Source organism: Schistocerca gregaria, chromosome 2, assembly GCF_023897955.1.
Source record: "Schistocerca gregaria isolate iqSchGreg1 chromosome 2, iqSchGreg1.2, whole genome shotgun sequence".
Taxonomy (NCBI): Eukaryota; Metazoa; Arthropoda; class Insecta; order Orthoptera; family Acrididae; genus Schistocerca; species Schistocerca gregaria.
This window is the reverse complement of record NC_064921.1, coordinates 649,248,942-649,275,109: the sequence shown is the minus strand read 5'-3', so window position 1 is coordinate 649,275,109 and position 26,168 is coordinate 649,248,942. Positions and strand designations below refer to the sequence as shown.

At 42.0% G+C, this 26,168-nt stretch overlaps 1 protein-coding gene across 1 annotated transcript in view; it reads right to left on the bottom strand.

Annotated features, from left to right (window-relative positions):
- LOC126335917 (Down syndrome cell adhesion molecule-like protein Dscam2) overlaps positions 1–26,168 on the bottom strand; it is a 935,428-nt gene that overhangs the window by 740,419 nt on the left and 168,841 nt on the right. The window contains exon 4 of the mRNA XM_049999390.1: positions 24,265–24,463. Coding sequence (XP_049855347.1) covers positions 24,265–24,463 — 199 coding nt within the window. The remainder of the gene's footprint in view (positions 1–24,264; positions 24,464–26,168) is intronic.

The window sequence follows — 26,168 nt, the reverse complement described above, 5'->3', positions numbered from 1 at the left end:
GAAAACTTTCTGCCAACAGATCTATTAAATAATAATTTTATGATCCAAATTCTTCGAAAAAGGAGCACTTTGAATAGAAAGAACAATAAGAAGGGATTAATCACAGTAACCGAATACAAAATTTTCTTTTCAAGTACACGGTAACATTTTTTTTACAATAAGTTTTTGTGGTGCACCACTTTAATTACATAGACTTTATGATGTGAATGGACATTGTCCGTATCTGCATTGTTGTCTTTAGTGTACATTTTTTTTCTGCTTGAGCTTTGTCATGTTTAGGTATAAGTTATAGCATTTGCTGTGGCTGTTTGCCATTCATAGTGCTACTGAATGTCACTTTGTATTACTAGGTTAAGCCAATTTTATTACTGATTTATTTTTCTTGTTTGCTGCGCATTGCCTAATATTAGTTGTAATATTGCTGCCTTTTTTTGCCAATTTCCATTTTTTAACATTGCTGTTTGTGTAAATTGTTTTGTGCTGCTGCATTGCCTCATCCCTTAGTTAAGCATCTGAGCTCAGTAGATTTAAGTTAGCTTAAGAGGGGGTAGACTATATAAGAAACTAACTATGATGAATTGGAAGAAAAGCATTGAGAAGCTATAAGAAAATGGTTTGGCCAAAAAGTAGTGTACAGTGGAGGAAAACTATTTTTGAAAGAGGATGAGAACAGAATGCAGAAAGCATGCTTGGATAGGATTTTTTTTGGCTGGAGCAAATGTTGAAATAAGAGGGGCGATCTATGGAATGACGTTTTCGGTTGGTCTCCAGTACCAAATGTTACCCTGAAAACAAACCCTGTCCTTTCCTTTTGTGTTATCCCACTATGTGTTTGTGTACCCTTGTGTATTTGTTTTCTTCCTGTCTCTGTGTGCTGTTTCATAGAATTTTTTCTCTTCTAATACTAAGCTACATTCACTATGATGAGGAATACTGTTATCCTCAAATATAATTTGCGTTAATAACATGTTATTTACTTCGTAAAGATGTTTACACATTATTTATTCTGTTTTGTTCTAATGCTCATGTGTGAAGTTGATGTTTCAAAAGTTATTCTGATCTTTTATGTATGTACTTATGTCGTAATTTTTGTAACACTGATGTATTTGCTATTTCGATTCTTTTGTAAAGCCTGTACTACTGCAAATGTTATCTGTAATGTTATGTTCTTTAAAGATGTATTTTGTACCTTTGTTATTGCATTCTTATGTTATAATATTGTAATTGACACCAGTTCATCAATTTAAGTAACTTGTAAATTACATTTCACTGCACACGTTTCTGTTGGTCATAGTATATGGACAATATGTGAGAAGTAGAGACTGATAGTGTTTGCACATGTGTTAATAACTCAGTAAGGGACTGGATAACAGCATTGCTGGTTCTAAGGACATTTGAAAAACAATTTTTCTGAGTGCACAAGTGGTGGTTATGGACTTGTTATATTATCCGCAAGACTCTTCAATGGTGATTGTGCGTCTGCACAGTCAAACAGATGGCTGCTGGCCATCTCTACAAGGACTACAATGGGTCTACACCTTTGATGACCCACCAATACCATTATTTCTACAAGGACTGCAATGGGTCTGCACCTCTGGTGGCCCACCAATACCGTAATCTCTACCAGGACTACAGTGGGTCTGCTCTGTGATGACCTACCTACCGATAGTCTTCAACGTCGACTGACTCTGCTGTGGCCCATTAGCTGCCTGCATGTCATGAGTCAGCACTGTCTTTCGTTGGAAGGACAACACTACTTCTTCAAGACTGCATGGAAATCCACTACTTCCGTGTGCATTTTCTTTTATTGCTCAGACTTTTAAAAAAACACTGCAATTTTACTATGATGAACGATCAGGACTGTCTTTATGGACTGTGAGAGAATTTTAGCTTCTGACCAACATTGTATCAATAAGTGTGTGCATTCGATATCTTTGTTATAGTAATTATGAAAAATTTTATCAAATCATTATTGGCCAGTGCGCAAAACAATTTGTAAAATTTGTTGTGGGGAGCATGGGGGCTATGTAAGTAGGCTGTTTAGGATTTTTTATTGGTAACGCCGCCGCCACATAGCGCTCTGTATGAAAATCACTGGCTGTGCTGTGCGCAGTCTGTGTTTAGTTTGCATTGTTGTCTGCCATTGTAGTGTTGAGCTGCGGCAGCTGGATGCTAACAGCGGGTAGCGTTGCGCAGTTGGAGGTGAGCCGCCAGCAGTGGTGGATGTGGGTAGAGAGATGGCGGAGTTTTGAAATTTGTAAGAATTGGTGTCACAAACTGATTTATATATTATGAATATTAAGGTAAATACATTGTCTGTTCTGTATTAAAATCTTTCATTTGCTAACTATGCGTGTCAGCAGTTAGTGCCTTCAGTAGTTTGAATATTTTATTTAGCTAGCAGTAGTGGTGCTCGCTGTATTGCAGTAGCTTGAGTAACGAAGATTTTTGTGAGGTAAGTGATTTGTGAAACGTATAGGTTAATGTTAGTCAGGGCCATTCTTTCGTAGGGATTTTTGAAAGTCAGATTGCGTTGCGCTAAAAACTATTGTGTGTCAGTTTAAGCACAGTCGTGTATAATTGTTCAAAGAGGACGTTTCACATAGACCAGTCTTGTATAATTTTTCTAAGGGGACGATTCAAAAGGAGTTTTGCTATTTGGGGAGCAAAATAAGTGATGATGTTCGAAGTAGAGAGGATATAAAATGTAGACTGGCAATGGTAAGGAAAGCGTTTGTGAAGAAGAGAAATTTGTTAACATCGAGTATTAGTATGGAGTGTAGCCATGTAAGGAAGTGAAACAAGGACGATAAATAGTGTATACAAGAAGAGATTGGAAGCTTTCGAAATGTGATGCTACAGAAGAATGCTGAAGATTAGATGGGTAGATCACATAACTAATGAGGAGGTGTTGAATAGAATTGGGGAGAAGAGGAGTTTGTGGCACAGCTTGACTAGAAGAAGGGATCGGTTGGTAGGACATGTTCTGAGGCATCAAGGGATCACCAATTTAGTACTGGAGGGCAGCGTGGAGGGTAAAAATCGCAGAGGGAGACCAAGAGATGAATACACTAAGCAGATTCAGAAGGATGTAGACTGCAGTAGGTACTGGGAGATGAAGAAGCTTGCACAGGATAGAATAGCATGGAGAGCTGCATCAAACCAGTCTCAGGACTGAAGACCACAACAACAACAACAACATGTATTTCAGTGAATCGATATAGATGTGACTCGTTTGCCTGATACATTTGATGAGGGAACGTGTAATCTGAAGTCGATCACGTGTGTTGTATGAGTAATCAACTTAAATAACGAGCAATCTGAGGAAGGCTTTAAGCTGTTACATACCAATCTATTTGTTTATCATGAGAGTTTCTACTGGTAGAGACAATCATCTGCCACACATTACACCCGGAAGCATAGGTTGAAAGATGTATACTTTATCGGGGAAACTTGTATATAATATTGTCCTCCTTGTTTGACTGTAGCAGTACATCTCTGATTGTAGTATGATTTGAAAGTAGTAACTGTTGTGCAAATGTTGTGCAGGTGGCACAGCTCGATGAAATTGGGACAACACATAGAAAGAGCAGCTACAATATTGTAAAGAAGGTAACTGAAAGAAATGAAAGAATGAACTATCCTGCCCATTCCCCCAACTTAAATTCCATCGAGCACATGTGGGATGCACCAATGACCATGCAGCGGTTTTGAACCGCGCAGGTGGAGGAATGGAACGGCCTACCACAATGTCGTGTCCTGACATAGGTGGGAGAGAGGAAAAAGGGCTTAATGGTCAGTCTGCGCTCCCGAGCGGTACAGAGCAGAAATCAGAAGGAGAATTCACAGTGAAGGAATTTGATTGTTTTCTTCTATCTGAGCCAACACTGGTACAGGTATTTACAAGAAATGCAGGTGATGAGACTCGGCAGGGAAGTCGTTGTGGAGACTCTTGGACAAACAGGGTTTTGAAAGAGTTGTTCATCCCAGACAGGACTAACTAATACACTGGAAGCTAGTTCTAGCATGAATAACACTGATAACAGAAGCCAGTGCAGAAGTCCCAAGAGTGGATGCTAACCACAGTAGAAAACTCTAGCGGCATCTTAAGGCAACACCTTAGTTACAAACAAAACATACTGAATGTGACACTGTTCACGCAGGCACTCCAAGTGAGAAAGCAGAGTTATGCGGGGCTGGACCGAGGCGGGAGTCGATGGACGCGGATTTGGCTCCCAGAACGTCTGACTGAGAACTCCGCCAAAATGCGGAATCTAGGGGCTTTAAAGAGTCGCGCGGGGGCACTGTTTTTCCCACTCAAAGCCATCCAGCCAATCCCGCAGGTCTCTTGCAGGCGCCTGCCAATCACGGTTTAGTTAGGTCCCCTCTACTGCTCCTAAGGCGGGGATGTTAATGCAGTTGCACTACCTAAGACCGTATTTGGCATCAACATTGTTCAGATGAAAGCTAAACGTAACTGCTCTGCCAAATAAGGCTTGAAACGTTACGGTTATACGTCATTTAGCCCCTCCCCTCGGGCTCCCCGGAGTAGGAACCGCTAGCTCAACAGTTCTTTGACGTTTTCGCTCTCTTTCTAGCCCTTGTGAGACTACTGAGGTTGTTGTTCTCAAGGCTGGTATTAAGCTGCCTTTATATGCTGCTACGTACTTGTTAGTTACAAAGTTCTAAGGTGGCAACTTGCCACATCGTCTAGACGACATATGATGTCCCATGTTCCTTGTAGAGTAACTAACACCCTGGGACCGCGTCTGGGGGAGTCTGCATTTTCACAAGGCTCTCCCTTTAAGGTTTACTTCATGTAACAATATCTCTCCTAGTTTCGTCTGCCCTCATCGTCTCGGCTTCTGCGCCTTGGAGCGCCTGTCCTCCTTTCTTACACCTTCAAGATAACACTACAGTAGCAAGGAATAATCAATATATTACAAGAAGAAGTCTTTACCAACCTTGTGGCCAGTGTGGGAGAATGTTGCAGAGCATGCGCTGAAGTTCTTGGTGATTACACACGCTATTGTGAACCATCTCCCGGCATTTTTAATGTCCAGGAGACTATAATAAATCGTTGTGACTTAACCTTATTATGTTATTTGAATAAAAGTGTCATTTCCGCTAGTCTCATTGCGTATTTCTTTAAGATTTTTTACTGTAGCAGTTCGTTCTACGTGTGGTCCAAGTTTCATCAAACAATGTTTCTTAGCAGTGACCCGTCATTCGAAAGTTAGTTTCGTCTTTACGTTTTGACGCCGGTGTGTGTTCTAAAGTGGAATTCTCTTCTTCTGAATTTCAGTGGCACATGTACAGTCTATGGCTTTGTAAACCAATTATCGCAGCTGGCTTGAACTATGTCTTGCATGACAAGATCTGCCCAATCAGACAGATGAAAAGTAAAGCCGATTCTAGAGGTATTCGATGCCACAGACGGATGAAAAACGATGCCTCGCCCAGCGTGAATGGCGGCCTAATACACTTGTCTCCGGCGGCTAGAGGACAACGCTTAGTCTGCAGCTCGATGTTACACCGAATGCAGCTGCTGATTTAGCAGATGGTAAATTAAATTACATTGATTCGTGGTTGGCGTTGCATCATGACATCATGATAGCTCGGTGTATTAGTAAATGTAAGGCCTACAGCCATTTCTTTAATAAATGGGATCCTGTACGAGTGAACGACCTATTGTCCCACGGGGCGAGAGAAGACCAATAATGTGAGGATTAGTATAAAATTAACCACCGGCTGCATAGGACCGCACAACGTGTTACAAGGCTACGGAATAACTCGAATTCACGATTGTATGCACCAAACGAAAGAATTCAACTTGACACGGAAAGTAAAGAAAGTAAGCGAGAAAGAAAGATCTAATAGGAGGACAGCCTGTTTACTACTGAAGACGTGACTATCTCTGTGTATGTAATGTGAATGTAATAAGGCTATGCTGAGACTTTCTCGCTGTTAATCCAACCACGTCATGATACCTTGCATCCGAGGGTTCTTGCATTACTCTGTTTCTTATGTTGTACATTGTCTTTTCCTGCAACTTATTTTCACGGATACAAAGGTAATTGGGTTAACAAGATGAACAAATACACTTACACAAAAAACTCGCAACACCAATAGGGAGTTGCGCGACATAAACAGAAGTTGCTAGGCTTGTTTCTACATCTGAAAGATGATGTGTCTCTTCAGATTTCGCGCCAGTCGCAGCGGTGGTTACGAGAATGTAAAGTCGCAAGAAGCCCGGGTTCCGGACCGCTATGTGACGCTACCGGGAGGAAAGACCATCGGGTTCAGCGTTTGTCTCTGGCGCATTGTACTGCATATGCAGCAGCAACTTGAGCAGCAGTTGGCATCATGGTGACCTAACGAACTGTTTACAATTCCACTGACCCCAAACCACCAGCAATTGCGACTTCAGTGGTATCAAGAGAGGTCATTGGTAGGCATGGCGGAGACCTGTTGTGTTTTCTGATGATAACTGGTTGTGGTTCGGTGCCAGGGACGGCCGTGTGTCGGTCAGGAAGAGACCAGTTGAGGGGCGGCAACCATCGTGTCTGCGTGCCAGACACACTGTACCTACTCCTGGCATTGTGGTATGAGTTGCGGTTTCGTATGACAGTAGGAGCACTCTCGTCACTATCCCACGCAGCCTGACTGCAAATTTGTACGTCGGTCTAGTCATTCGACCTGTTGTGCTGCCATTCATGAATAGCATTCGAGGGGATGCTTTCCGACAGGATAACGCTCGCCTATATACCGCTGTTGTAGCCCAACGTGGTCTACAGAGCGTTCACGCATTGCCACACCCACAAACAGCATCAAGCGTCTCCGTACTGACCGACCAAGGGCAACAGGAATGGAATTCAATCCCCCAAACTGACATCTGGAACCTGTACAACACAATTTATACACGTTGGCATGCTTACATTCAACATTCTGGTGGTTACATTGATTAACAGTGTACCATAATTTCAATTTTTCCATGGTGTATCTCGCGCTTACATTAACCTGTGTTATTGCAGTGTTTGTCACTTAAATATGCTTCCTAGACAAATATGTTCCCGAAATTTCATTCTTGTACGTTAATTACTTTTTGGTGCATCGATATTTTCCGTCAGTATAATAATTACATTGTTACTCCCTAATGATCCACCGGTAATCGTAGCCCTTTATTACCAACATACACAGAAAATATCCCTGAACACTCTATGAAATTTTCGTAGTTGAGTTCAGATTGCACGGGGCATCTTAATTTCTCGTCGAGTGCTTCTCTGTATTTCCATTTGCATAGCTAAATAGACTCGCTACTGTAAAGAGAGGAAGTCTGTTTAAATTAGTACCCTGGGTACGGTTTTATTGGCCTTATCTCGCCAGAGGGCTGATAAGTCGTTTACTGCATTGTAAGACGCGTACAGGATCCCATTTATTAAAGAAACGCCTCTAGGCCTTACATTTACTAATTGGTCTTACCCAAAGCAATAAAAACAACAAGAGAAACGCAAGGGATTCGCTAAGATCCACAGATTATGAGCAGCCAAGCCTTTAGTTGCATTCTCTGTGCTTTAACTTTGATAGCTCCTGGGATAATTGCTAAAAGTCTCTGACGGAAATGAAAGGAAACAGTCTTAAATGACAAGAAGGCTCCGTTCAGAAAACTGTTCATTTATTACAAAGCTTGGTGATGTACTGAACGTAAGCAAAGACGTAGAAAACCGTATTCTACTTTGGTCTCCGTACACATAAAGCATGGATGGCTGACGCTAATGTACTATGGGAATTTCGCAAGAATAACCTCTACATACGTTTGGGAGAATGATCTCCGCTACAACGAACATACAATCATCAGCTCATTTGGGGATTCCAGAGAGACAGCCTATCTCCACAAACTACAAAAAAATTCTGGAGAGGCCTGGATTAATCGTCGATTATTATGGCTTTTGGGGTTTGCTGGACTCCATTTAGAGGGATTAAGGTGAAAGCGGGAGTGAATGTCCACCTAGCTGCACCTGCAAAAGAGAATTAGCATAAAATTAACAACCTATTAAAGGTTACGAAACAACTCGAATTCATGATTGTACACACCACACGGAAGAATTCAACTTCACACGGAAATGTAAAGAAAGTAAGCGAGAAAGGAAAAGTAAACAGAAGTAAAAGTAAACAAAAGTAAAAGTAAAGACATGTAAAATGAACCACTCTGTACAACTGACGATGCTGATACCAACTGGTTTCAAAGCGAAATAGCTTATAAAATCTTTACCTGACTTAATATAGAACCCCACGTTCCATTAGAAAGGTTTGTACTCTCTGGCTGCCGGTGTACAAGTATAGCTCGGGAAAAAGTTTCACAGGCGCCCTCTAAACGTTCATGATGGTGTCTGATTGTTCTATATCGTGTCTCCCTACCACTTTCGCGCAACGTACGCTCTGAGCATGTTTCTTAGGGAATTGACTAGTTTGAAGCTGGGACCTGTTGCTGGTAAGGAGACGCCAGACCACACATGACAAGTTGAATTCAGAAGAGTTCAGTGAGACTAGCGATGATATAACCAAATACTTAATGATCTCAGCATCAGCTCCACTGCACTCCCTGTAAAAGAATCTTAATACGAACTAAAATTAGTGGAAGGGGTTAAGGCTTTCCTATATTTAGTTAGCTGATCAAATAACGTCGGAAAAGCAGTTAAGTTTACCATTGGAAATTTTATTCTACTCACAAAACATTGTTTATAAATTGCACTATTGATAAAAGGAAGTGTTTTAATACAGGGTGGTAAAAACCAACTACGTTCAACAAAAATGTGAACGAATATTCCCTTAATGGGTTTCCAAGTTTTGCAATGGATCGAAGGATGACCTATGCCATATCACATCTATAATCTAGGTTTAAATTAAGTTTCACAAAAGAGAAAACTATCAAAGTGGTCTACAGTGACCCTCAATTATCTTTAATTACTTATCTAACTTGTCGTAAATTACAGTGGCTGATGTAACTTCTCAATAACTACACTCCTGGAAATTGAATAAGACACCGTGAATTCATTGTCCCAGGAAGGGGAAACTTTATTGACACATTCCTGGGGTCAGATACATCACATGATCACACTGACAGAACCACAGGCACATAGACACAGGCAACAGAGAATGTACAATGTCGGCACTAGTACAGTGTATATCCACCTTTCGCAGCAATGCAGGCTGCTATTCTCCCATGGAGACGATCGTAGAGATGCTGGATGTAGTCCTGTGGAACGGCTTGCCATGCCATTTCCACCTGGCGCCTCAGTTGGACCAGCGTTCGTGCTGGACGTGCAGACCGCGTGAGACGACGCTTCATCCAGTCCCAAACATGCTCAATGGGGGACAGATCCGGAGATCTTGCTGGCCAGGGTAGTTGACTTACACCTTCTAGAGCACGTTGGGTGGCACGGGATACATGCGGACGTGCATTGTCCTGTTGGAACAGCAAGTGCCCTTGCCGGTCTAGGGATGGTAGAACGATGGGTTCGATGACGGTTTGGATGTACCGTGCACTATTCAGTGTCCCCTCGACGATCACCAGAGGTGTACGGCCAGTGTAGGAGATCGCTCCCCACACCATGATGCCGGGTGTTGGCCCTGTGTGCCTCGGTCGTATGCAGTCCTGATTGTGGCGCTCACCTGTACGGCGCCAAACATGCATACGACCATCATTGGCACCAAGGCAGAAGCGACTCTCATCGCTGAAGACGACACGTCTCCATTCGTCCCTCCATTCACGCCTGTCGCGACACCACTGGAGGCGGGCTGCACGATGTTGGGGCGTGAGCGGAAGACGGCCTAACGGTGTGCGGGACCGTAGCTCAGCTTCATGGAGACGGTTGCGAATGGTCCTCGCCGATACCCCAGGAGCAACAGTGTCCCTAATTTGCTGGGAAGTGGCGGTGCGGTCCCCTACGGCACTGCGTAGGATCCTACGGTCTTGGCGTGCATCCGTGCGTCGCTGCGGTCCGGTCCCAGGTCGACGGGCACGTGCACCTTCCGCCGACCACTGGCGACAACATCGATGTACTGTGGAGACCTCACGCCCCACCCCACGTGTTGAGCAATTCGGCGGTACGTCCACCCGGCCTCCCGCATGCCCACTATACGCCCTCGCTCAAAGTCCGTCAACTGTACATACGGTTCACGTCCACGTTGTCGCGGCATGCTACCAGTGTTAAAGACTGCGATGGAGCTCCGTATGCCACGGCAAACTGGCTGACACTGACGGCGGCGGTGCATAAATGCTGCGCAGCTAGCGCCATTCAACAGCCAACACCGCGGTTCCTGGTGTGTCCGCTGTGCCGTGCGTGTGATCATTGCTTGTACAGCCCTCTCGCAGTGTCCGGAGCAAGTATGGTGGGTCTGACACACCGGTGTCAATGTGTTCTTATTTCCATTTCCAGGAGTGTATCTTACCTCTAGTGAGATAAGCCTCTACATCCTTACATTTGTTCTCTAGCCAGCCTTGCTTAGCCATTTTGCACTTCTGTCGATCTCATTTTTGAGACGTTTGTATTCCTTTTTGCTTGCTTCACTTACTGCATATTTGTATTTTCTCCTTTCATCAATTAAATTCAGTATGTCTTCTGATCCCCAATATGAACACCATGAGCTTTAATTGACGATCGACACTAGTATTACCAAAAAAGGGGGTGTAACAGATGAGACCTCTCCAGTTCTGAGTGAAGCTTTATGCACTGTCATGCGGCATCGCGTGCGTTCATTACCTTGTCGGTGTTCGTCAGGGAGCGGCGGGCGGCGCAGCTCCGCTCACCTCTGAAGCAACTCCTCTCCTTACTTCTCCTTACTACCATCTGACCAATCAGGGTCTCAATGTTAACATTAAGCTCCACCTACAAAAATTCTGTCTATCCGATGAGAAACGTTATACTTTTCGTGGTGGGGCAATGTTTTTAAAGTTAGCAACGTAACAGAGACGCGAAAAGTCTCACGCTAAAACTTGCAGCTAGTATGGTCCTTTTAGCGTTATCGTAAGATCTATACTGTTCTTCTGGAGGGCTCTATCTTTTAACATGAGCTGGGGGGTGGTCCTAACGTAACAGAGACGATAAAAAGTCTCACGCTAAAACTTGTGGGTGGTGTGGCCCTAGTGGTTAGCTGGCAATGTGGGTGTCCAGTCCGTCCCTTATCGTAGGGCCTTCTAGCTTAACACGGTTCTGCTCTCGGCTTCTGTTCTCGTTTCTCCCCTCGGAATTGCGTCTGTCTCATGGTGGGAAGGTATGACATGCATTTAGGCATTCTTGTGTTAGTCTGTGATATTCCATTTGCTCACTCGTTACTGGTATTACTTTGGTTAATTTAATGTCACGATTTATTCGGAGCTATGTGACATACAACTGGATTTGCTTATCATGTCAGGGTTTTCATGGAAGGTGTTGGTTTGCCTGACACCTTACATCCCCCTACCCCTCCTACACGCTGTGTCCAGAGATGCTTCCTTATGGAAAGGCGGCAACGGACGGAACTCCGTATCCTGTTGAAAAGCGTGGGCCATCCAGTGGACCGCAAAATCGCAGACTGCCATTGCCCTTAGGCTCTTTCTGAATTTTACAGGACCAATCAAAGCACTCGATCTTTAAGACGACGGCAAGTCTGGCTTCTGCCGTTGAGACTTGTCCGCGCCATTCAGGCACGTGGAATGCTAACGAACCTTCCGCAGGATTCCAGAGAAAAAGAAAGAAATCGGCTCCCTCTGACCTGAAGCTATGTTGCGATTTTCTCATCTCGTGTTCTACACTGGGGTTTGGCACATGAAAAGGTCTGAGTCTGTTGATTACCTCAAGAATATAGAAGAAAATCAAATAAAATAAAATGAGCACCAGAAGATCCTCTTCCAAACATTGGTAGGTGACAGACAAAAATATTCCTGACAAAAGCACTGAATAGCAGAAATAAGTCAGGGAAAGATAAAATTATGAAAGGTGGTGCGTAAATAACCGACTCCTTTCAGAGATTCATCCTGTAAGTTAGATAATCCTCTCACAGTTCACAATGTGGCAGCAGAGGTCTCATACATATAATTCAAAAAATAACAAAAAAAAAAATTCAAAACAGTTTGACCTAACTGTATTACCAGTGTACGTAGAGAGAAATGTTTTTCCCTCGCAGTGCTTTGTTATAGTCGTGCCACACTCTCCTTTCAGTGTTTCTTTCTCTGTATTTTCTGTATTCTTTGATAGTCATGCTAAAATCATGTCTTCACTGAAGTTTACTTCACGTTCTCGCACCTGCTGGTCCTTTTTCTACGGACAATTTCCTTTATATTTTTATTTTATGTTTATGCACAAAACATTTGCTTTATTCTATTTGTTATCCCTAATTTACTTTTGTTACTGTGAAAATACCTTACAAGGAGTGGAAAGCCTGTAATAAGCTATCAAAGAATGAACGATATGGAACACAGCGTAATATAACAACCCTAGTACAAAGGTATTATGAAGCGTTTGCCGTCGCAGCGGGAAGAGCGCACCATAGCGTCGTGCTGTTTTCCAATTACATTAGGTAAACCTACACATGATGTGGATATCGATCCAACTACCCATCAGTAAACCTATCCATACTGCTGTGTATTGCAACGCACAGCTATAACTGTCGGAAAAAGAAACACAACCCAAGCGTGAGGGCAAAGAGTAAAATAGGCATTTCTATTGTCAAAAGCAAGTACTGTGTGTTAATCGAACAATCTTGTTTCCAAACAAGACACACAACACATTCTGTCATTTGCAATGTTGTTTAGATATTTTAAGTGCGATACAAGTACAAAAAATAGCTCTGAACTACCTCTGAAATTTTGATTCTGGAATTTGTGATTGTCCTGTAGATGTTCAGTATGCCGTAATTAATGAAGCTGATTTTTAGAAAATATGCGTCGAGAGACATATCAGATGACTTTCGGAAGAAATATCATCCACGCTTTCTCGATGATACAAGGGACAGATAGGGGCGAGAACTATCATTAAGATCTTCTTGAAGTCTCGTGCAGACAAACTGATGATAAAAATAATATAAAATAAACTGGAAAATAACGTTAGGACTCTGTTAGATAACGAACAGTTTCGCTTTAGGATAGCGAAATGCAGCAGAGCAGTAGCTCCGAAATTGTGCTTGCTGATGGAAACAAGACTTAAGACAAATCAAGACTCCTCCGCATGGTTTGAGAGTTTGATAAAGCATTCAAAAACGTGAAATGGTGCAAGAAGTTCTAAATTTTATGGAAGGGACTGGCAGGCTTTAGAGGAAGACAGGTGATATATAATATATACAAGAACCAAGAGGGGAAAATAGGAAAGGAACACCAAGAACGAAATTCTCGATTAAGAATAAGTGAAAGACAGGGAGATATCCTTGAATCACTACTGTTCAATCAATGTATCGAAGGCGCAATGACGAAATTAAAGAAAGGTTCATTTCAGGGTAAAATGATTTCAAAATGGCTCTGAGCACTATGGGATTTAAAATCTGAGGTTATCAGTCCCCTAGAACTTAGAACTACTTAAACTTAACTAACCCAAGGACATCACACGCATCCAAGCCCGAGGCAGGGTTCGAACCTGCGAGGTAAATTGGTTTCATTGATAAGATTCGCTGATTATATTCGTGTCCTCAGTGACAGTGAAGAAGAACTGTAGGATCTGTAGCATGGAATGAATAATGTAACACTGCGGATTGCGTGTAAACCGATGAAAGGTAACTGAGAAGTAGTGGAAGGGTGGTTACCGATGAAGTTAACCCCAAATATGGCGAGTACGAAGCACATGAAATGACGAAATTCTTCATTCCAAAATGACACATGACGGGTGAAACATCGACACAATGGAACAAGGCCTAAGTTTGAGGCAGAACGCTCTGAGAATCTACGTTTGGAGGACATTGTTGCACGAACGTGAATCGTAGACTGTGGGAAACCAGGCAAAAGAGAATCGAAGCGTTTGGGATGTGATGCTATAGAAGCTCAACGTTATGGGGCAGTCGGGACCGACTGAACGACCGCCATGTCACCTTCTGCCAACGGTGTCATGAGGAAGTTGTATGAGAGGGGGCGGGGGGATGTGTTCCGCACACCACAACCCCGCTCGACGTCGGCTTTCTAACTCTTGGGGCTGCTATTTCTGTCTAATAAGCTGAGTGCACTCCGGTCCAGTCCACTGGTTAAGGAAAAATCACCGTCAGTACCGAAAATCGAGACCGGGTCTTCCTTATGGCTGCCAAACACGCTGACCATTCAGCTACAGCGGCGGACGATGCTACAGAAGGGTGTAAAATATCACAAGGACCGTCAAGATAATCTTCACAGAATTGATGAGGAAAGGACCATGTGGGAAGAATTGACATAAAGAAAAGAGAGGATGATAGCACATGTACTTAGATATCAATGAATAACTTTCATGGAACTTGAGGAAGCCGTAGTAAGTGAAAACTGTAGGGGAAGGCTCAGATTGAAAGATATTCAATAAACATATTAAGGAATTTGGGAGCAAGTGTATGGCGATATTCTGAGAAAAAAATAACGGTAAGATCTAGTGAAAGACGGGTGCAAGAGGGAATGGTAAAAGTGGAAGTCCAAGTGCTCAGAATGAAAAGGGTATAAGGCGGGGATGCAGTCTCGTCGTTGCTATTCGTTCTATAAATCGAAGAATCAACGTCAAAAATAAAATAAAGATTCAAGAGTGGGATTGAGATTCAAGGTGAAAGGACGTCAATGATAAGATTTACTGATGACATAGCTATCCTCAGTGAAAGTTAATGATTGCAGGATCTGTTGAACTGAGTGAACCCTCTAATGAATACAGAATATTGTCAGTACATCAAAGAAGACGTAAGTAATGAGAAATAGGAGAAATGATAACAGCAGGAAACTAAGCTTCAACGTTGGTGATTATGAATAAGATGAAGTGAAAGAATTCTGCTATCTATGCAGTAAAGAAACCCATGAAGGACAGAGCAAGGAGGATATAAAAAGCAGACTGGCACAGGCAAAGAGAGCATTTTTGGCCAAGAGAATTCTACTAGAATCAAACATAGGCTAAATCTGAGGAAGAAATTTCTGAGACTGTACGTTTGGAGCACATCATGTGCCGAAGTGATAAGGAATACCACTCATTACATGATAAGAAGATTGCAGCACTGCAATGATACCAATGCTCATCATTTCGAACACCTTATGTAAGTGGGCGTTCATGCCACTTATTTGACCTTCATGACCTTCAAAGACCTTACTATTACAAATCATTGGAATCGTCTCGATAGCTGCTATGAGTAAATAAGCAACAAACTATAGCATCCTATTTAAAAAAAGTTGACCTTCATATCTCTGACGTGAGCCCACCTAGCAACAAAACACCAACATTTGCCCGCCATGCTTTTCAACTACTATCATACTGAAGTAGAAAAGGTTACATTAAAGTATGGGCTTGGGACAAGGAATGAAAGAGGAGAAAGACTAATTGAGTTCTATAACAAGTTTCAGCTAGTAATAGCAAATACCCTGTTCAAGAATCACAAGAGGAGGAGGTATACTTGGAAAAGGCCGGGAGATACGGGAAGATTTCAATTAGATTACATCATAGTCAGACAGAGATTCCGAAATCAGATACTGGATTGTAAGGAGTACCCAGGAGCAGATATCGACTCAGATCACAATATGGTAGTGATGAAGAGTAGGCTGAAGTTCAAGACATTAGTCAGGAAGAATCAATACGCAAAGAAGAGGGATACGGAAGTTCTAAGGAATAACGAGATACGTTTGAAGTTCTCTAACGCTATAGATACAGCAATAAGGAATAGCGCAGTAGGGAGCACAGTTGAAGAGGAATGGACATCTCTAAAAAGGGCCATCACAGAAGTTGGGAAGGAAAACATAGGTACAAAGAAGGTAGCTGCGAAGAAACCATGGGTAACAGAAGAAATACTTTAGTTGATTGATGAAAGGAGGAAGTACAAACATGTTCCGGGAAAATCAGGTACACAGAAATACAAGTCGCTGAGGAATGAAATAAATAGGAAGTGCAGGGAAGCTAAGACGAAATGGCTGCAGGAAAAATGTGAAGACATCGAAAAAGATATGATTGTCGGAAGAACAGACTCAGCATACAGGAATGTCAAAACAACCTTTGGTGACATTAAAAGCAGCGGTGGTAACATTAAGAGTGCAACGGGAATTCCACTGTTAAATGCAGAGGAGAGAGCAGATAGGTGGAAAGAATACATTGAAAGCCTCTATGAGGGTGAAGATTTGTCTGATGTGACAGAAGAAGAAACAGGAGTCGATTTAGAAGAGATAGGGGATCCAGAATTAGAATCGGAATTTAAAAGAGCTTTGGAGGACTTACGGCCAAATGAAGCAGAAGGGATAGATAACATTCCATCAGAATTTCTAAAATCATTTGGGGAAGTGGCAACAAAACGACTATTCACGTTGGTGTGTAGAATATATGAGTCTGGCGACATACCATCTGACTTTCGGAAAATCATCATACACACAATTCCGAAGACGGCAAGAGCCGACAAGTGCGAGAATTATCGCACAATCAGCCTAACAGCTCATGCATCGAAGCTGCTTACAAGAATAATATACAGAAGAATGGAAAAGAGAATTTAAAATGCGCTAGGTGACGATCAGTTTCGCTTTAGGAAAAGTAAAGGCACGAGAGAGGCAATTCTGACGTTACGGCTAATAATGAAAGCAAGGCTGAAGAAAAGTCAAGACAAGTTCATAGGATTTGTCAATCTGGAAAAAGCGTTCGACAATATAAAATGGTGCAAGCTATTCGAGATTCTGAAAAAAGTAGGGGTAAGCTATAGGGAGAGACGGGTCATATACAGTATGTACAACAACCAAGAGGGAATAATAAGAGTGGACGATCAAGAACGAAGTGCTCCTATTAAGAAGGGTGTAAAACTAGGCTGTAACCTTTCGCCCCTACTCTTCAATCTGTACATCGAGGAAGCAATGATGGATATAAAAGAAAGGTTCAGGAGTGGAATTAAAATACAAGGTGAAAGGATATCAATGATACGATTCGCTGATGACATTGCTATCCTGAGTGAAAGTGTAGAAGAATTAAATGATCTGCTGAACGGAATGAACAGTCTAATGAGTACACAGTATGGTTTGAGAGTAAATCGGAGAAAGACGAAGGTAATGAGAAGTAGTAGAAATGAGAACAGCGAGAAACTTAACATCAGGATTGATGGTCACGAAGTCAATGAAGTTAAGGAATTCTGCTACCTAGACAGTAAAATAACCAATGACGGACGGAGCAAGGAAGACGTCAAAAGCACACTCGCTATGGCAAAAAGGCATTTCTGGCCAAGAGAAGTCTACTAATATCAGATACCGGCCTTAATTTGAGGAAGAAATTTCTGAGGATGTACGCCTGGAGTACAGCATTGTATGGTAGTGAAACATGGACTGTGGGAAAACCGGAACAGAAGAGAATCGAAGCATTTGAGATGTGGTGCTATAGAAGAATGTTGAAAATTAGGAGGACTGATATGGTAAGGAATGAGGAGGTTCTACGCAGAAACGGAGACGAAAGGAATATGTGGAAAACACTGATAAGGAGAAGGGACAGGATGATAGGACATCTGCTAAGACATGAGGGAATGACTTTCATGGTACTAGAGGGAGCTGTAGAGGGCAAAAACTGTAGAGGAAGACAGAGATTGGAATACGTCAAGCAAATAATTGAGGACGTAGGTTGCAAGTGCTACTCTGAGATGAAGAGGTTAGCACAGGGGAGGAATTCGTGGCGGGCCGCATCAAACCAGTCAGTAGACTGATGACCCAAAAAAAAAAATCATAGTTACTCTAGGTGACAATAGTTAGTGACACACACGCTTATATATATATATATATATATATATATATATATATATATATATATATATATATCTGTCCAGCTTCTGTGATTGACTTGTGTAGTGGCGCCTACTCCGCAGCCATTGAACTGTCTAATATCTACCCGCAGTTGACATTTAGGTACCTTTTTAAGAATTTAGAAATTTTAACTGCACGTTCACAATATGTGTATTCGCTATTGAATATATATTCTTCTTCCGTATCAGTAGTTGACAAAATACTTGAATCAGAGCGTTCCATCGTCTTAGATTCCTCAGTTTTCTACTCACTTTTACCAAAACGTACCCTACTGGCTAACTGCGGGCTTATCCAGCACTTACTGAACAATAATGCCACCAAGAATAAAACAACAATCCCAAATTGTTCCCTCAAGATACCAGGTTAACCAAAATCTTCACAGAACGAAAAATTACCCAGAGTCCACTAACTCTCGATGACGCACTCAACCACCAAAAGAGGATTAGCACTAGTCAGTCTTTCCTCTCAGCATTATAGACTAACACCAAAATCAGGAATATCATAAATCAACCAAAAAAATACGGTAGGAAAGACAAACGAAATTGTACAATGTACTGATGCAGAAAAAAATTATGTAGAATTGCATTGTAGATTGTTCAGCAAAAGCAATGCGTAGACCTCCATAAAAACTGAAATAGTCTTAACACTCCACAGGTACGTGTTGTCATTTCGCATATCCTGTATGTACATAGTTAGTATTCATAAAAGAGCTGATTATATATATATATATATATATATATATATATATGTGTGTGTGTGTGTGTGTGTGTGTGTGTGTATCATGTGCTCACTATGCAGATACGCTAACCAATGTGCCATGGAGGCACGGTGGTTAGCATTCCTGTTTAGCGAGCAGAGCAGACCTAGTTTCATATCCTGCCCTTGATACAAACTTTCATTCGTCGTTTCAGTCTGCATGTATACATCATGTTTGAGACTTATCTCTGAAATGATGTTGCTGCATTTGATTAAAGCATCTCTGCTTGGGTTTCAGGCAAGATGCTCCATTTCTTTAGACGCAATGTTCTTCGGGTTTGTGGGGATATCTATTGGATTGAGACTTGTATGGGACACTGGATTGCGGAGGGAGACGTTCTAGGGTAGTCTATGCAGTTATGCAAAGCCACTATGCCGCGTGGTGGCATAATGGTTTGTGTATATGCCTAGTGAGCTGGAGATCCGGGTTCGACTTCCAGCCCTGGTACAAAATTCCATTCGTCGCTTCAATCTGCATATATATACATAATAGATGTTTGATAATTGAAAAGTTCTCTGGAACCATACAGTTTCATTTGATATTTTCTACACTATTCACTAGTCAGGTAATATTTACTAATTGTTTCTGAGTCATAAAAAGTACACCTTCTGCACATCTTCAAAGCATCAGGGCTGCATTATCACTACTTCAGGGAGTAGTGTATTCTTTTCCAAACACACACACAACGACACACACACACACACACACACACACATTGCTGTCATGTCGTAAACCAATCTTATCACTAATATCCTTTCACCCCGAATTTTAATCCCTGTCTTTAACCTTTCATTTATTTCATCGTTTTTTCTCGCTTGCAAAGATTCAACAGTATGAGAGGCATTACTGTCTTACACCCATTTTGATCTAATCACGTCGCTCTTAGTCTTTCACTCCCGTTCTTTCTTACTGGTTCTTATACATATAGCCAGTTCCTCGTCCTTCCCTATAGCTTACAGCAATTTTTCTGAGAACTTTGAACATCTTGGACCATTTTACATTGTCGAACTCTTTCCCTAGGTCGAAAAATACTACGAAACGGTCTTAATAATTCATACGTATTGCTTCCATTATTAAGTGTAACGTCATTAATGTCTTCTTGGTTATTTTACCTTTCTACAAAGAAAAACTGATCGCCATTTAACAGGTTCAAATTTTTTTCCACTCTCCTCTGCATTATTATTGTCATTAACTCTGATGCATGGACTGTTAAACTGACTGTACGAGTGTTCTTGCACTAATTTGACATTACTGTCTTCTAGATTGTGTGCATGATATTTTTCCGGAAGTCTTATGGTATATCTCTAGACGCATAAATTCTACAAACCAATTTCAACATGCGTTTGGTTACTACTTTTCCTACGTCATTAGAAATTATGAAGGTATATTATCCATGTCTTTTACCTTATTTGGTTTCAAGTCGTCCAGATCTCTTTTAAATTCTGATTCTAACACGGGATCGTCTATGTCTTCCGCTTCGACTCTCACTTCATCTCTCACGTCATCCCTCTCCCTCGTACAAGCCTAAATGTACTGCTATCACCTACCCGTTCTATCCACTGTGTTTAACGATGGAATTACTGCAGCGCTCCTAATGTTAACACCTTTGGTTTTAGTTTTACCGAAGGTCGTTTTGACATTTTAATGATTTGAATCAGTATTTCCGAGGAAAATTTTTATTTCTGGTTCTTCACATTTTTTCCTGCAACAATTTTGCATTAGATTTTCTGCACTTCCTGATTATTCCATTTATAACTGACATTTGTTGTTGTATTCCTTCCTTCCTCTCAACATCTTTGCATTTACTACTTTCATCGATGACATGAAGTATTTCTCCTCTTACCGAGTTACATTCATTATACCCGTATTTGTCTGTCCAGCTTCTGTGATTGACCTGTTTAGAGGCGCCTACTTCGCAGCCATTGAACTGTCTAATATCTACCCGCAGTTGACATTTAGGTACCTTTTTAAGAATTTAGAAATTTTAACTGCACGTTCACAATACGTGTATTCGCTATTGAAATTCATCATAAATGATCCTTCACATTATGAGACGAACATTAATATCCATACCTACAACCCTAGAGGACAAAATGATCTTTACATTATTAATGTTGTCAATGATTCATAAACGAGTTAAATATGCAGCAAGAATAGTTTTCAATCATTTGCACAAAACAAAACAACAAAAAATGACCGACAGGTAGCAAATCAAGTTTTAAATGTAACTTAATTTCATTTCTTCTAGAAAACTCCTATTCCATGGATGAATTTCCATTTAAAAATTCGTAGCCTGAAAAAATATCTCCTTGCGTGAGTGTGACATAACAAGACATGTGTTCTTTATGGTTAACACTAATCACGTATACATATACTGTAAATTGACTCATTCCACATAATTTCGACAACATACTCTTTCAGATGATGTATGGAACGTGCAAGTAACTAACAAATTAATAGTATCTACAGTCTTAAGAGTACTTAAAATTAAGCTCATAATTCGTCAGTAGTACAGTATCACCCTTCTTTCCACTATTGTTTTTTTCAGAGGATTCTTTTAAATTTCAGTGTCGTCTTCATCATTAATAAATTGTGATATGAGTCTATATCTGCTCCTACAATCCAATACCTGATTTCGGAATATCTCTCTTCCCATTATGTTACCCAACTAGAATTTTTCCGTGTCTCCAGGCATTTTACAAGTATACTTCCCCATCTTTTTGGTGTTTTAAGACTGTATTTGTTGTTACCAGCTTTTTTCTCGGGTTTACAGTGTGTTTACATTCTCCTGTAATCTGAGGTTATATACTATATGAAATTTAATTTTCATTCTCCATTTACGCTAATCTGAATTTTATTCCAGAACTTATTAATCTTTCTCCCATAACTCTTACTTATCTTCCTTCCCCTACAAAAACTTTTGAATCACCCATGATTAGATTTTGATCTCCATTTACGTATCGTATTACCCGTTCAATATCCTCACATACTTTCTCTTCAGCTTGTCAGTGTCTATACCTGAACTATTGTTGTTGGCGCAGGTTTACAGTAGATTCTGATGAGAGTAATCCTATCACTGAACTGTTCATAGTAACGCAATTTCTGCTCCACCTTCCCACTGACGAATCCTATTCCCGTCACTCTACTGCCCACTGCTGTTGATATAATCCCATATTATTCTGGCCAGAAATTCTGTTTTCAGTTTCATTTCACTAACCCTCCTATATCTAGACTGAGCATTAAGATTTTTCTTTCTCCGATTGTTACAGCTTTCACACCGTATTTAGACTTCTGACATTCCATGATCTTACATGTAGAATTTTTGTTTTTTGTTGTTTATTCAGTTTTTTTCCTCATAATCACCTTTCCCTTAACAGTCCGTTTCCGGAGATCTGCCTGGACTCCTTTTTCAGATGGAGAGATCATCATTAAACTTTTTTCCAAATACAGGCCACATGTCCTTGGAGACACATTATGTATTTCTACGGTAGTGGTTTCCAAAACATCACGTATCCTCATGTCGTTGGTAACTACTGATTCGTCTGAGTTTCAGGAACGTATTGTCGTCCCTGGATTAAGAAGATTTAAAAAACCTCTTTCCACTCGTCGACCCTCTCTGACCAGGTTATTAGCAAAACGAGAGCGACTCCTTGTGCCAGTGCTGATGATTTTCATTAACAGTTGAAGCAGTGGATGAGGTATAATCGGGAACCCAGGACGGTTTGATTACTAGTCAAAGATGCAAGCCCTACCACGGTTTAATTCATTTATTACAAGGGAATAAAAGTTGACGGTGAACTCATTGGCCGTCACATGTGAGCACTGATTTTGAAAACATCTGCACTTAATATCTAGTAATTTCATACAAGTCAAGAATAATGTGAAATTTACTTACAAATTGTAGCTCATCTCCTTTCACTCAACGTATACGTAGACAGATCATTTGTAAAGCTCTAATTCCTCTCTCTCAAACCCCACCCTATGGGGAGAGAAGGAGAGTTTTAGTGTTAGCGAACCAAAATTTAGGAAGTAAAGTATTTTTTATTTATCCTTAACCATTTTCCACGCAAAAATGAGAACAAGGATTTTCTTGAATTACAGCGCCAACTACCAAGAATCAAAACAAATGTTTAAGACAAAATGTACGTAGTGTTTATGTATAATCTGATTCCGCAATAACAAATGGGGGTTCCCATTTGAAATTTTAAAGTTGCCTCCCGCCTCACCCCCAGGAGCTGGGGTGGTGGGCTAGTTTTAGCACCAGCAGATGTCCCCCTCGAAAATAATAAAACTTTGGATTCTGCACATTTTTTCGTGTGAAGCTTATTTTTCGAATTATTGCGGTTTCTCAATTTAAAATTTACACTGTGAATAGCTCAGGATTTTAATCACAGACATACCCAATATGAAAGCATTCATTCAAGAGCTATGTTGGCAGTACAACTACGCAAATAATGTCAGTACAACCTCAGTATAAAGCGGACTGCAGTGCAATACGCCAGCCACGTTGTCACGCAATAGTATTACGCTACGCTAAAGGCCACGGACACAGTACCACCAATGTTATCTGCATTCTTTAATCTTCATTCACTAACAGGAAATGTGTTGCTATGAGCTGTACTGGATGTTGAAAATGTTACCATGACTCCTCGTTCATCTAGGTATCTGTCCTTCAGAAATGCAGGCGGAGTTTATGTGACTGATGCAGGTCACTGATCAACACTAGCAGAGTGTGTGGTGCGTCTGCACTGCTGACGGTAAAGCAGAGAAGTGAGAGTGTGAAACCTCGGCTCTGTGGAAGATGATTTGGCGCTTTGGAAACCCGGTGTATACAAAAATCCGTGTCAATGTGGGAAAGCTTACATCAGCCGTTCGATTCGCCCAGTTCATGACAGGTGTGTGAAACATCGCCGTCATATGAGGCTACAATAGCCGGAAAAATCGGCAGTAGCAGAACAATGCTTAAATGAGGGCCACGGTATGAAATTTGATGAAAGTGTGGTAGTTGCCAACATTTCCGGTTTTTGGAACAGAGTCTATAAGGAGGCGATTGAAATTAGAATGGCTGATAATTGAATCAACAGAGACAGTGGGTTTCCTCTTAGCAAGACGTGGAATCCTTTATTATCTCGCATCAAACTTGAACGTTCTTCGGTGCGACCCTGAGTGGGATATGTTGTTGCCACCAGTGGTCTACTAACGGCGGAGCCACCTCCCAGTCTTGGAGGGCAGCAATCGTGATGGGCGGCGTATTTGCCGTGTACTGAACGGTGGCCTACATAGGACGTCGATTTGCAGCCTGGCGTCAGTTCTCAGCGGGACTCATCACCAGAAGCAGCATTCTCCTGAAGATGGATACCAACTGGATCGCCGAAATGTCGAGTCAGATACTAATCTATGTCTGTCCTTGTATGTATTACGTCAGACACCACAGAATTATTAGTTGAAAAGTTGAAATCGACGTTCGTTGTCGTTAGTTGCTACCGACTCCAGTCGAAACACAGCGGCTTCTCATACGAATGGCGTAGACTGGGGCACGGTAATGAAATATATGACCGCTGCCGCAACGCACCTGCCCGGACCTGTACGCGTCGGCTGAGGATGGCGCCGAGGGAGCTGGAGGCGAGGCAGCGGTAGGCGGCGCCGTGCACGTCCGGCCGGTAGTCCTCGGCGGCGAACGGCGCCAGCAGCAGCGTCCCGTTGGCCAGCGCCTGCCGCAGGCCCGGCACGTCGCGAGCGCGCTGCCCGTCCGGCAGCAGCCACGAGATAGTCTGCAACAGAGGGGGATCTGTCTAGTGACGAGGCAAGAGGGAGTTACACGCGACGCAGCAGTAGGTGGCGACGTGCAGTACTCCTCGGAGAAGGACCAGCATGCATTTGGCTTTCACTACGTCACGTGTGTGCTGCCTGTCTGGCAGGGGCCACATCGTTTGCAACGAGATCGTTCCGCTCGTGGCACTAATCGCTTTGGAGCGCCGAAGATGGCGGAGGACCAATAATTCACGGTCGTCGGACTCTAATACTCACTTAAGTCTTGCCAGTGAAATAATGTGTAGTGCCAGTCGGGTGAATGGAATCAACGCAGTAACATGCGTCGACATGGAGACATCACAGGAAAGTAAAGAAGAGGTATCGTGTTTGGATGGGCGCATGACCACACCGTGAATGAAATGGTCTCATTTGGTGGTGGACCAATGCGGACTGTCCATCGCGTCTCTAAGTAATAGTGTAACACGTACAACGACGTAAGAGCAGGCCCAACAGTGACTGGCGACTGATGTGACCCCTTGTCAGTCATGACCGGCATGAAAACCGATAGACATTCCTGATGTCAGTGAAGACAGCCATATCTGCCAGTAGTCGAACGAAATCGACATTTCGAGTTGGTTATCTCACCAAATCCAGTTTGTTCACAGCGGCACATAACACTCTACATCTTCAATGGGTCAAACAAAACAGCAACTAGACGGTAGCTGACTTGAGACGTGTGGTTTTGGCGTCTTTCAGATGATGCAGTGCACTGACATCGAAATTGGGTACGTTACGTGCAGTTTGGAGAGGATGTAGTTCAGTCGGGGAGTGCTTCTGTTATATTTTGGGGGTATTTGTCATAGTATGTCTCAGGGCCACTCAATCAGGGTACATCTGCTGCAAAACTGAAGAGCCGTAATAACCTTATCAAATGGTTCAAATGGCTCTAAGCGCTATGGGACTGTGGTCATCAGTTCCATAGAACTTAGAACTACTTAAACCTAACTAACCTAAGGACATCACACACATCCATGCCCGAGGCAGGATTCGAACCTGCGACCTTAGCAGTCGCTCTGTTCCGGACTGAGCGCGTACAACCGCGAGACCACTGCGGCCAGCCGTAATAACCTTCTTCAGCGTTTAGCTGCTACATCACGGGGAGCTGACGCCAACACATTGAGAACATCTTCTCTAGCACTCTTCTATTCCTCATCAGAGTACTGCTCTGCAATATGGTTTAATAGCACCCATACTCACCTTGTGGACATTCAACTTCGTCACACTATGTGTATTATATCTAGAACATTACTTGCTGCTCCAGTCCAATGGCTGCAATTCTGAGTTTATCTCAAGAGCTACTTATGATACCTTGAATGTTTGTTAGAACATCGAAGTTAACAAAGGAAACTAATTATGAAGGGTGTAAATGGAATTTTCAAGAAGTAATATAGAATTTTTACCAGTAAATGTTATTGAAAACGCACATTTCATAAAAACGTTCGTTTCGTGCATTTACTGTTCTGCTTTTCCTTCGTACTGATATTCGGTACAAGGGTGCTCATACCTGTAGCAAGGTTGGACTGTGGGTGCCCTTAGCTCTCAGGGAAAGGAAAAACTATAGTGTAGTCAGGTATTTTTGTTTCGAGAAAATAATTTAAAAGTTGGTGTCCGCCTGTTTTTCACATTACTGAAATTCAAACTTATTTATCGCTACTTACAAGTCAT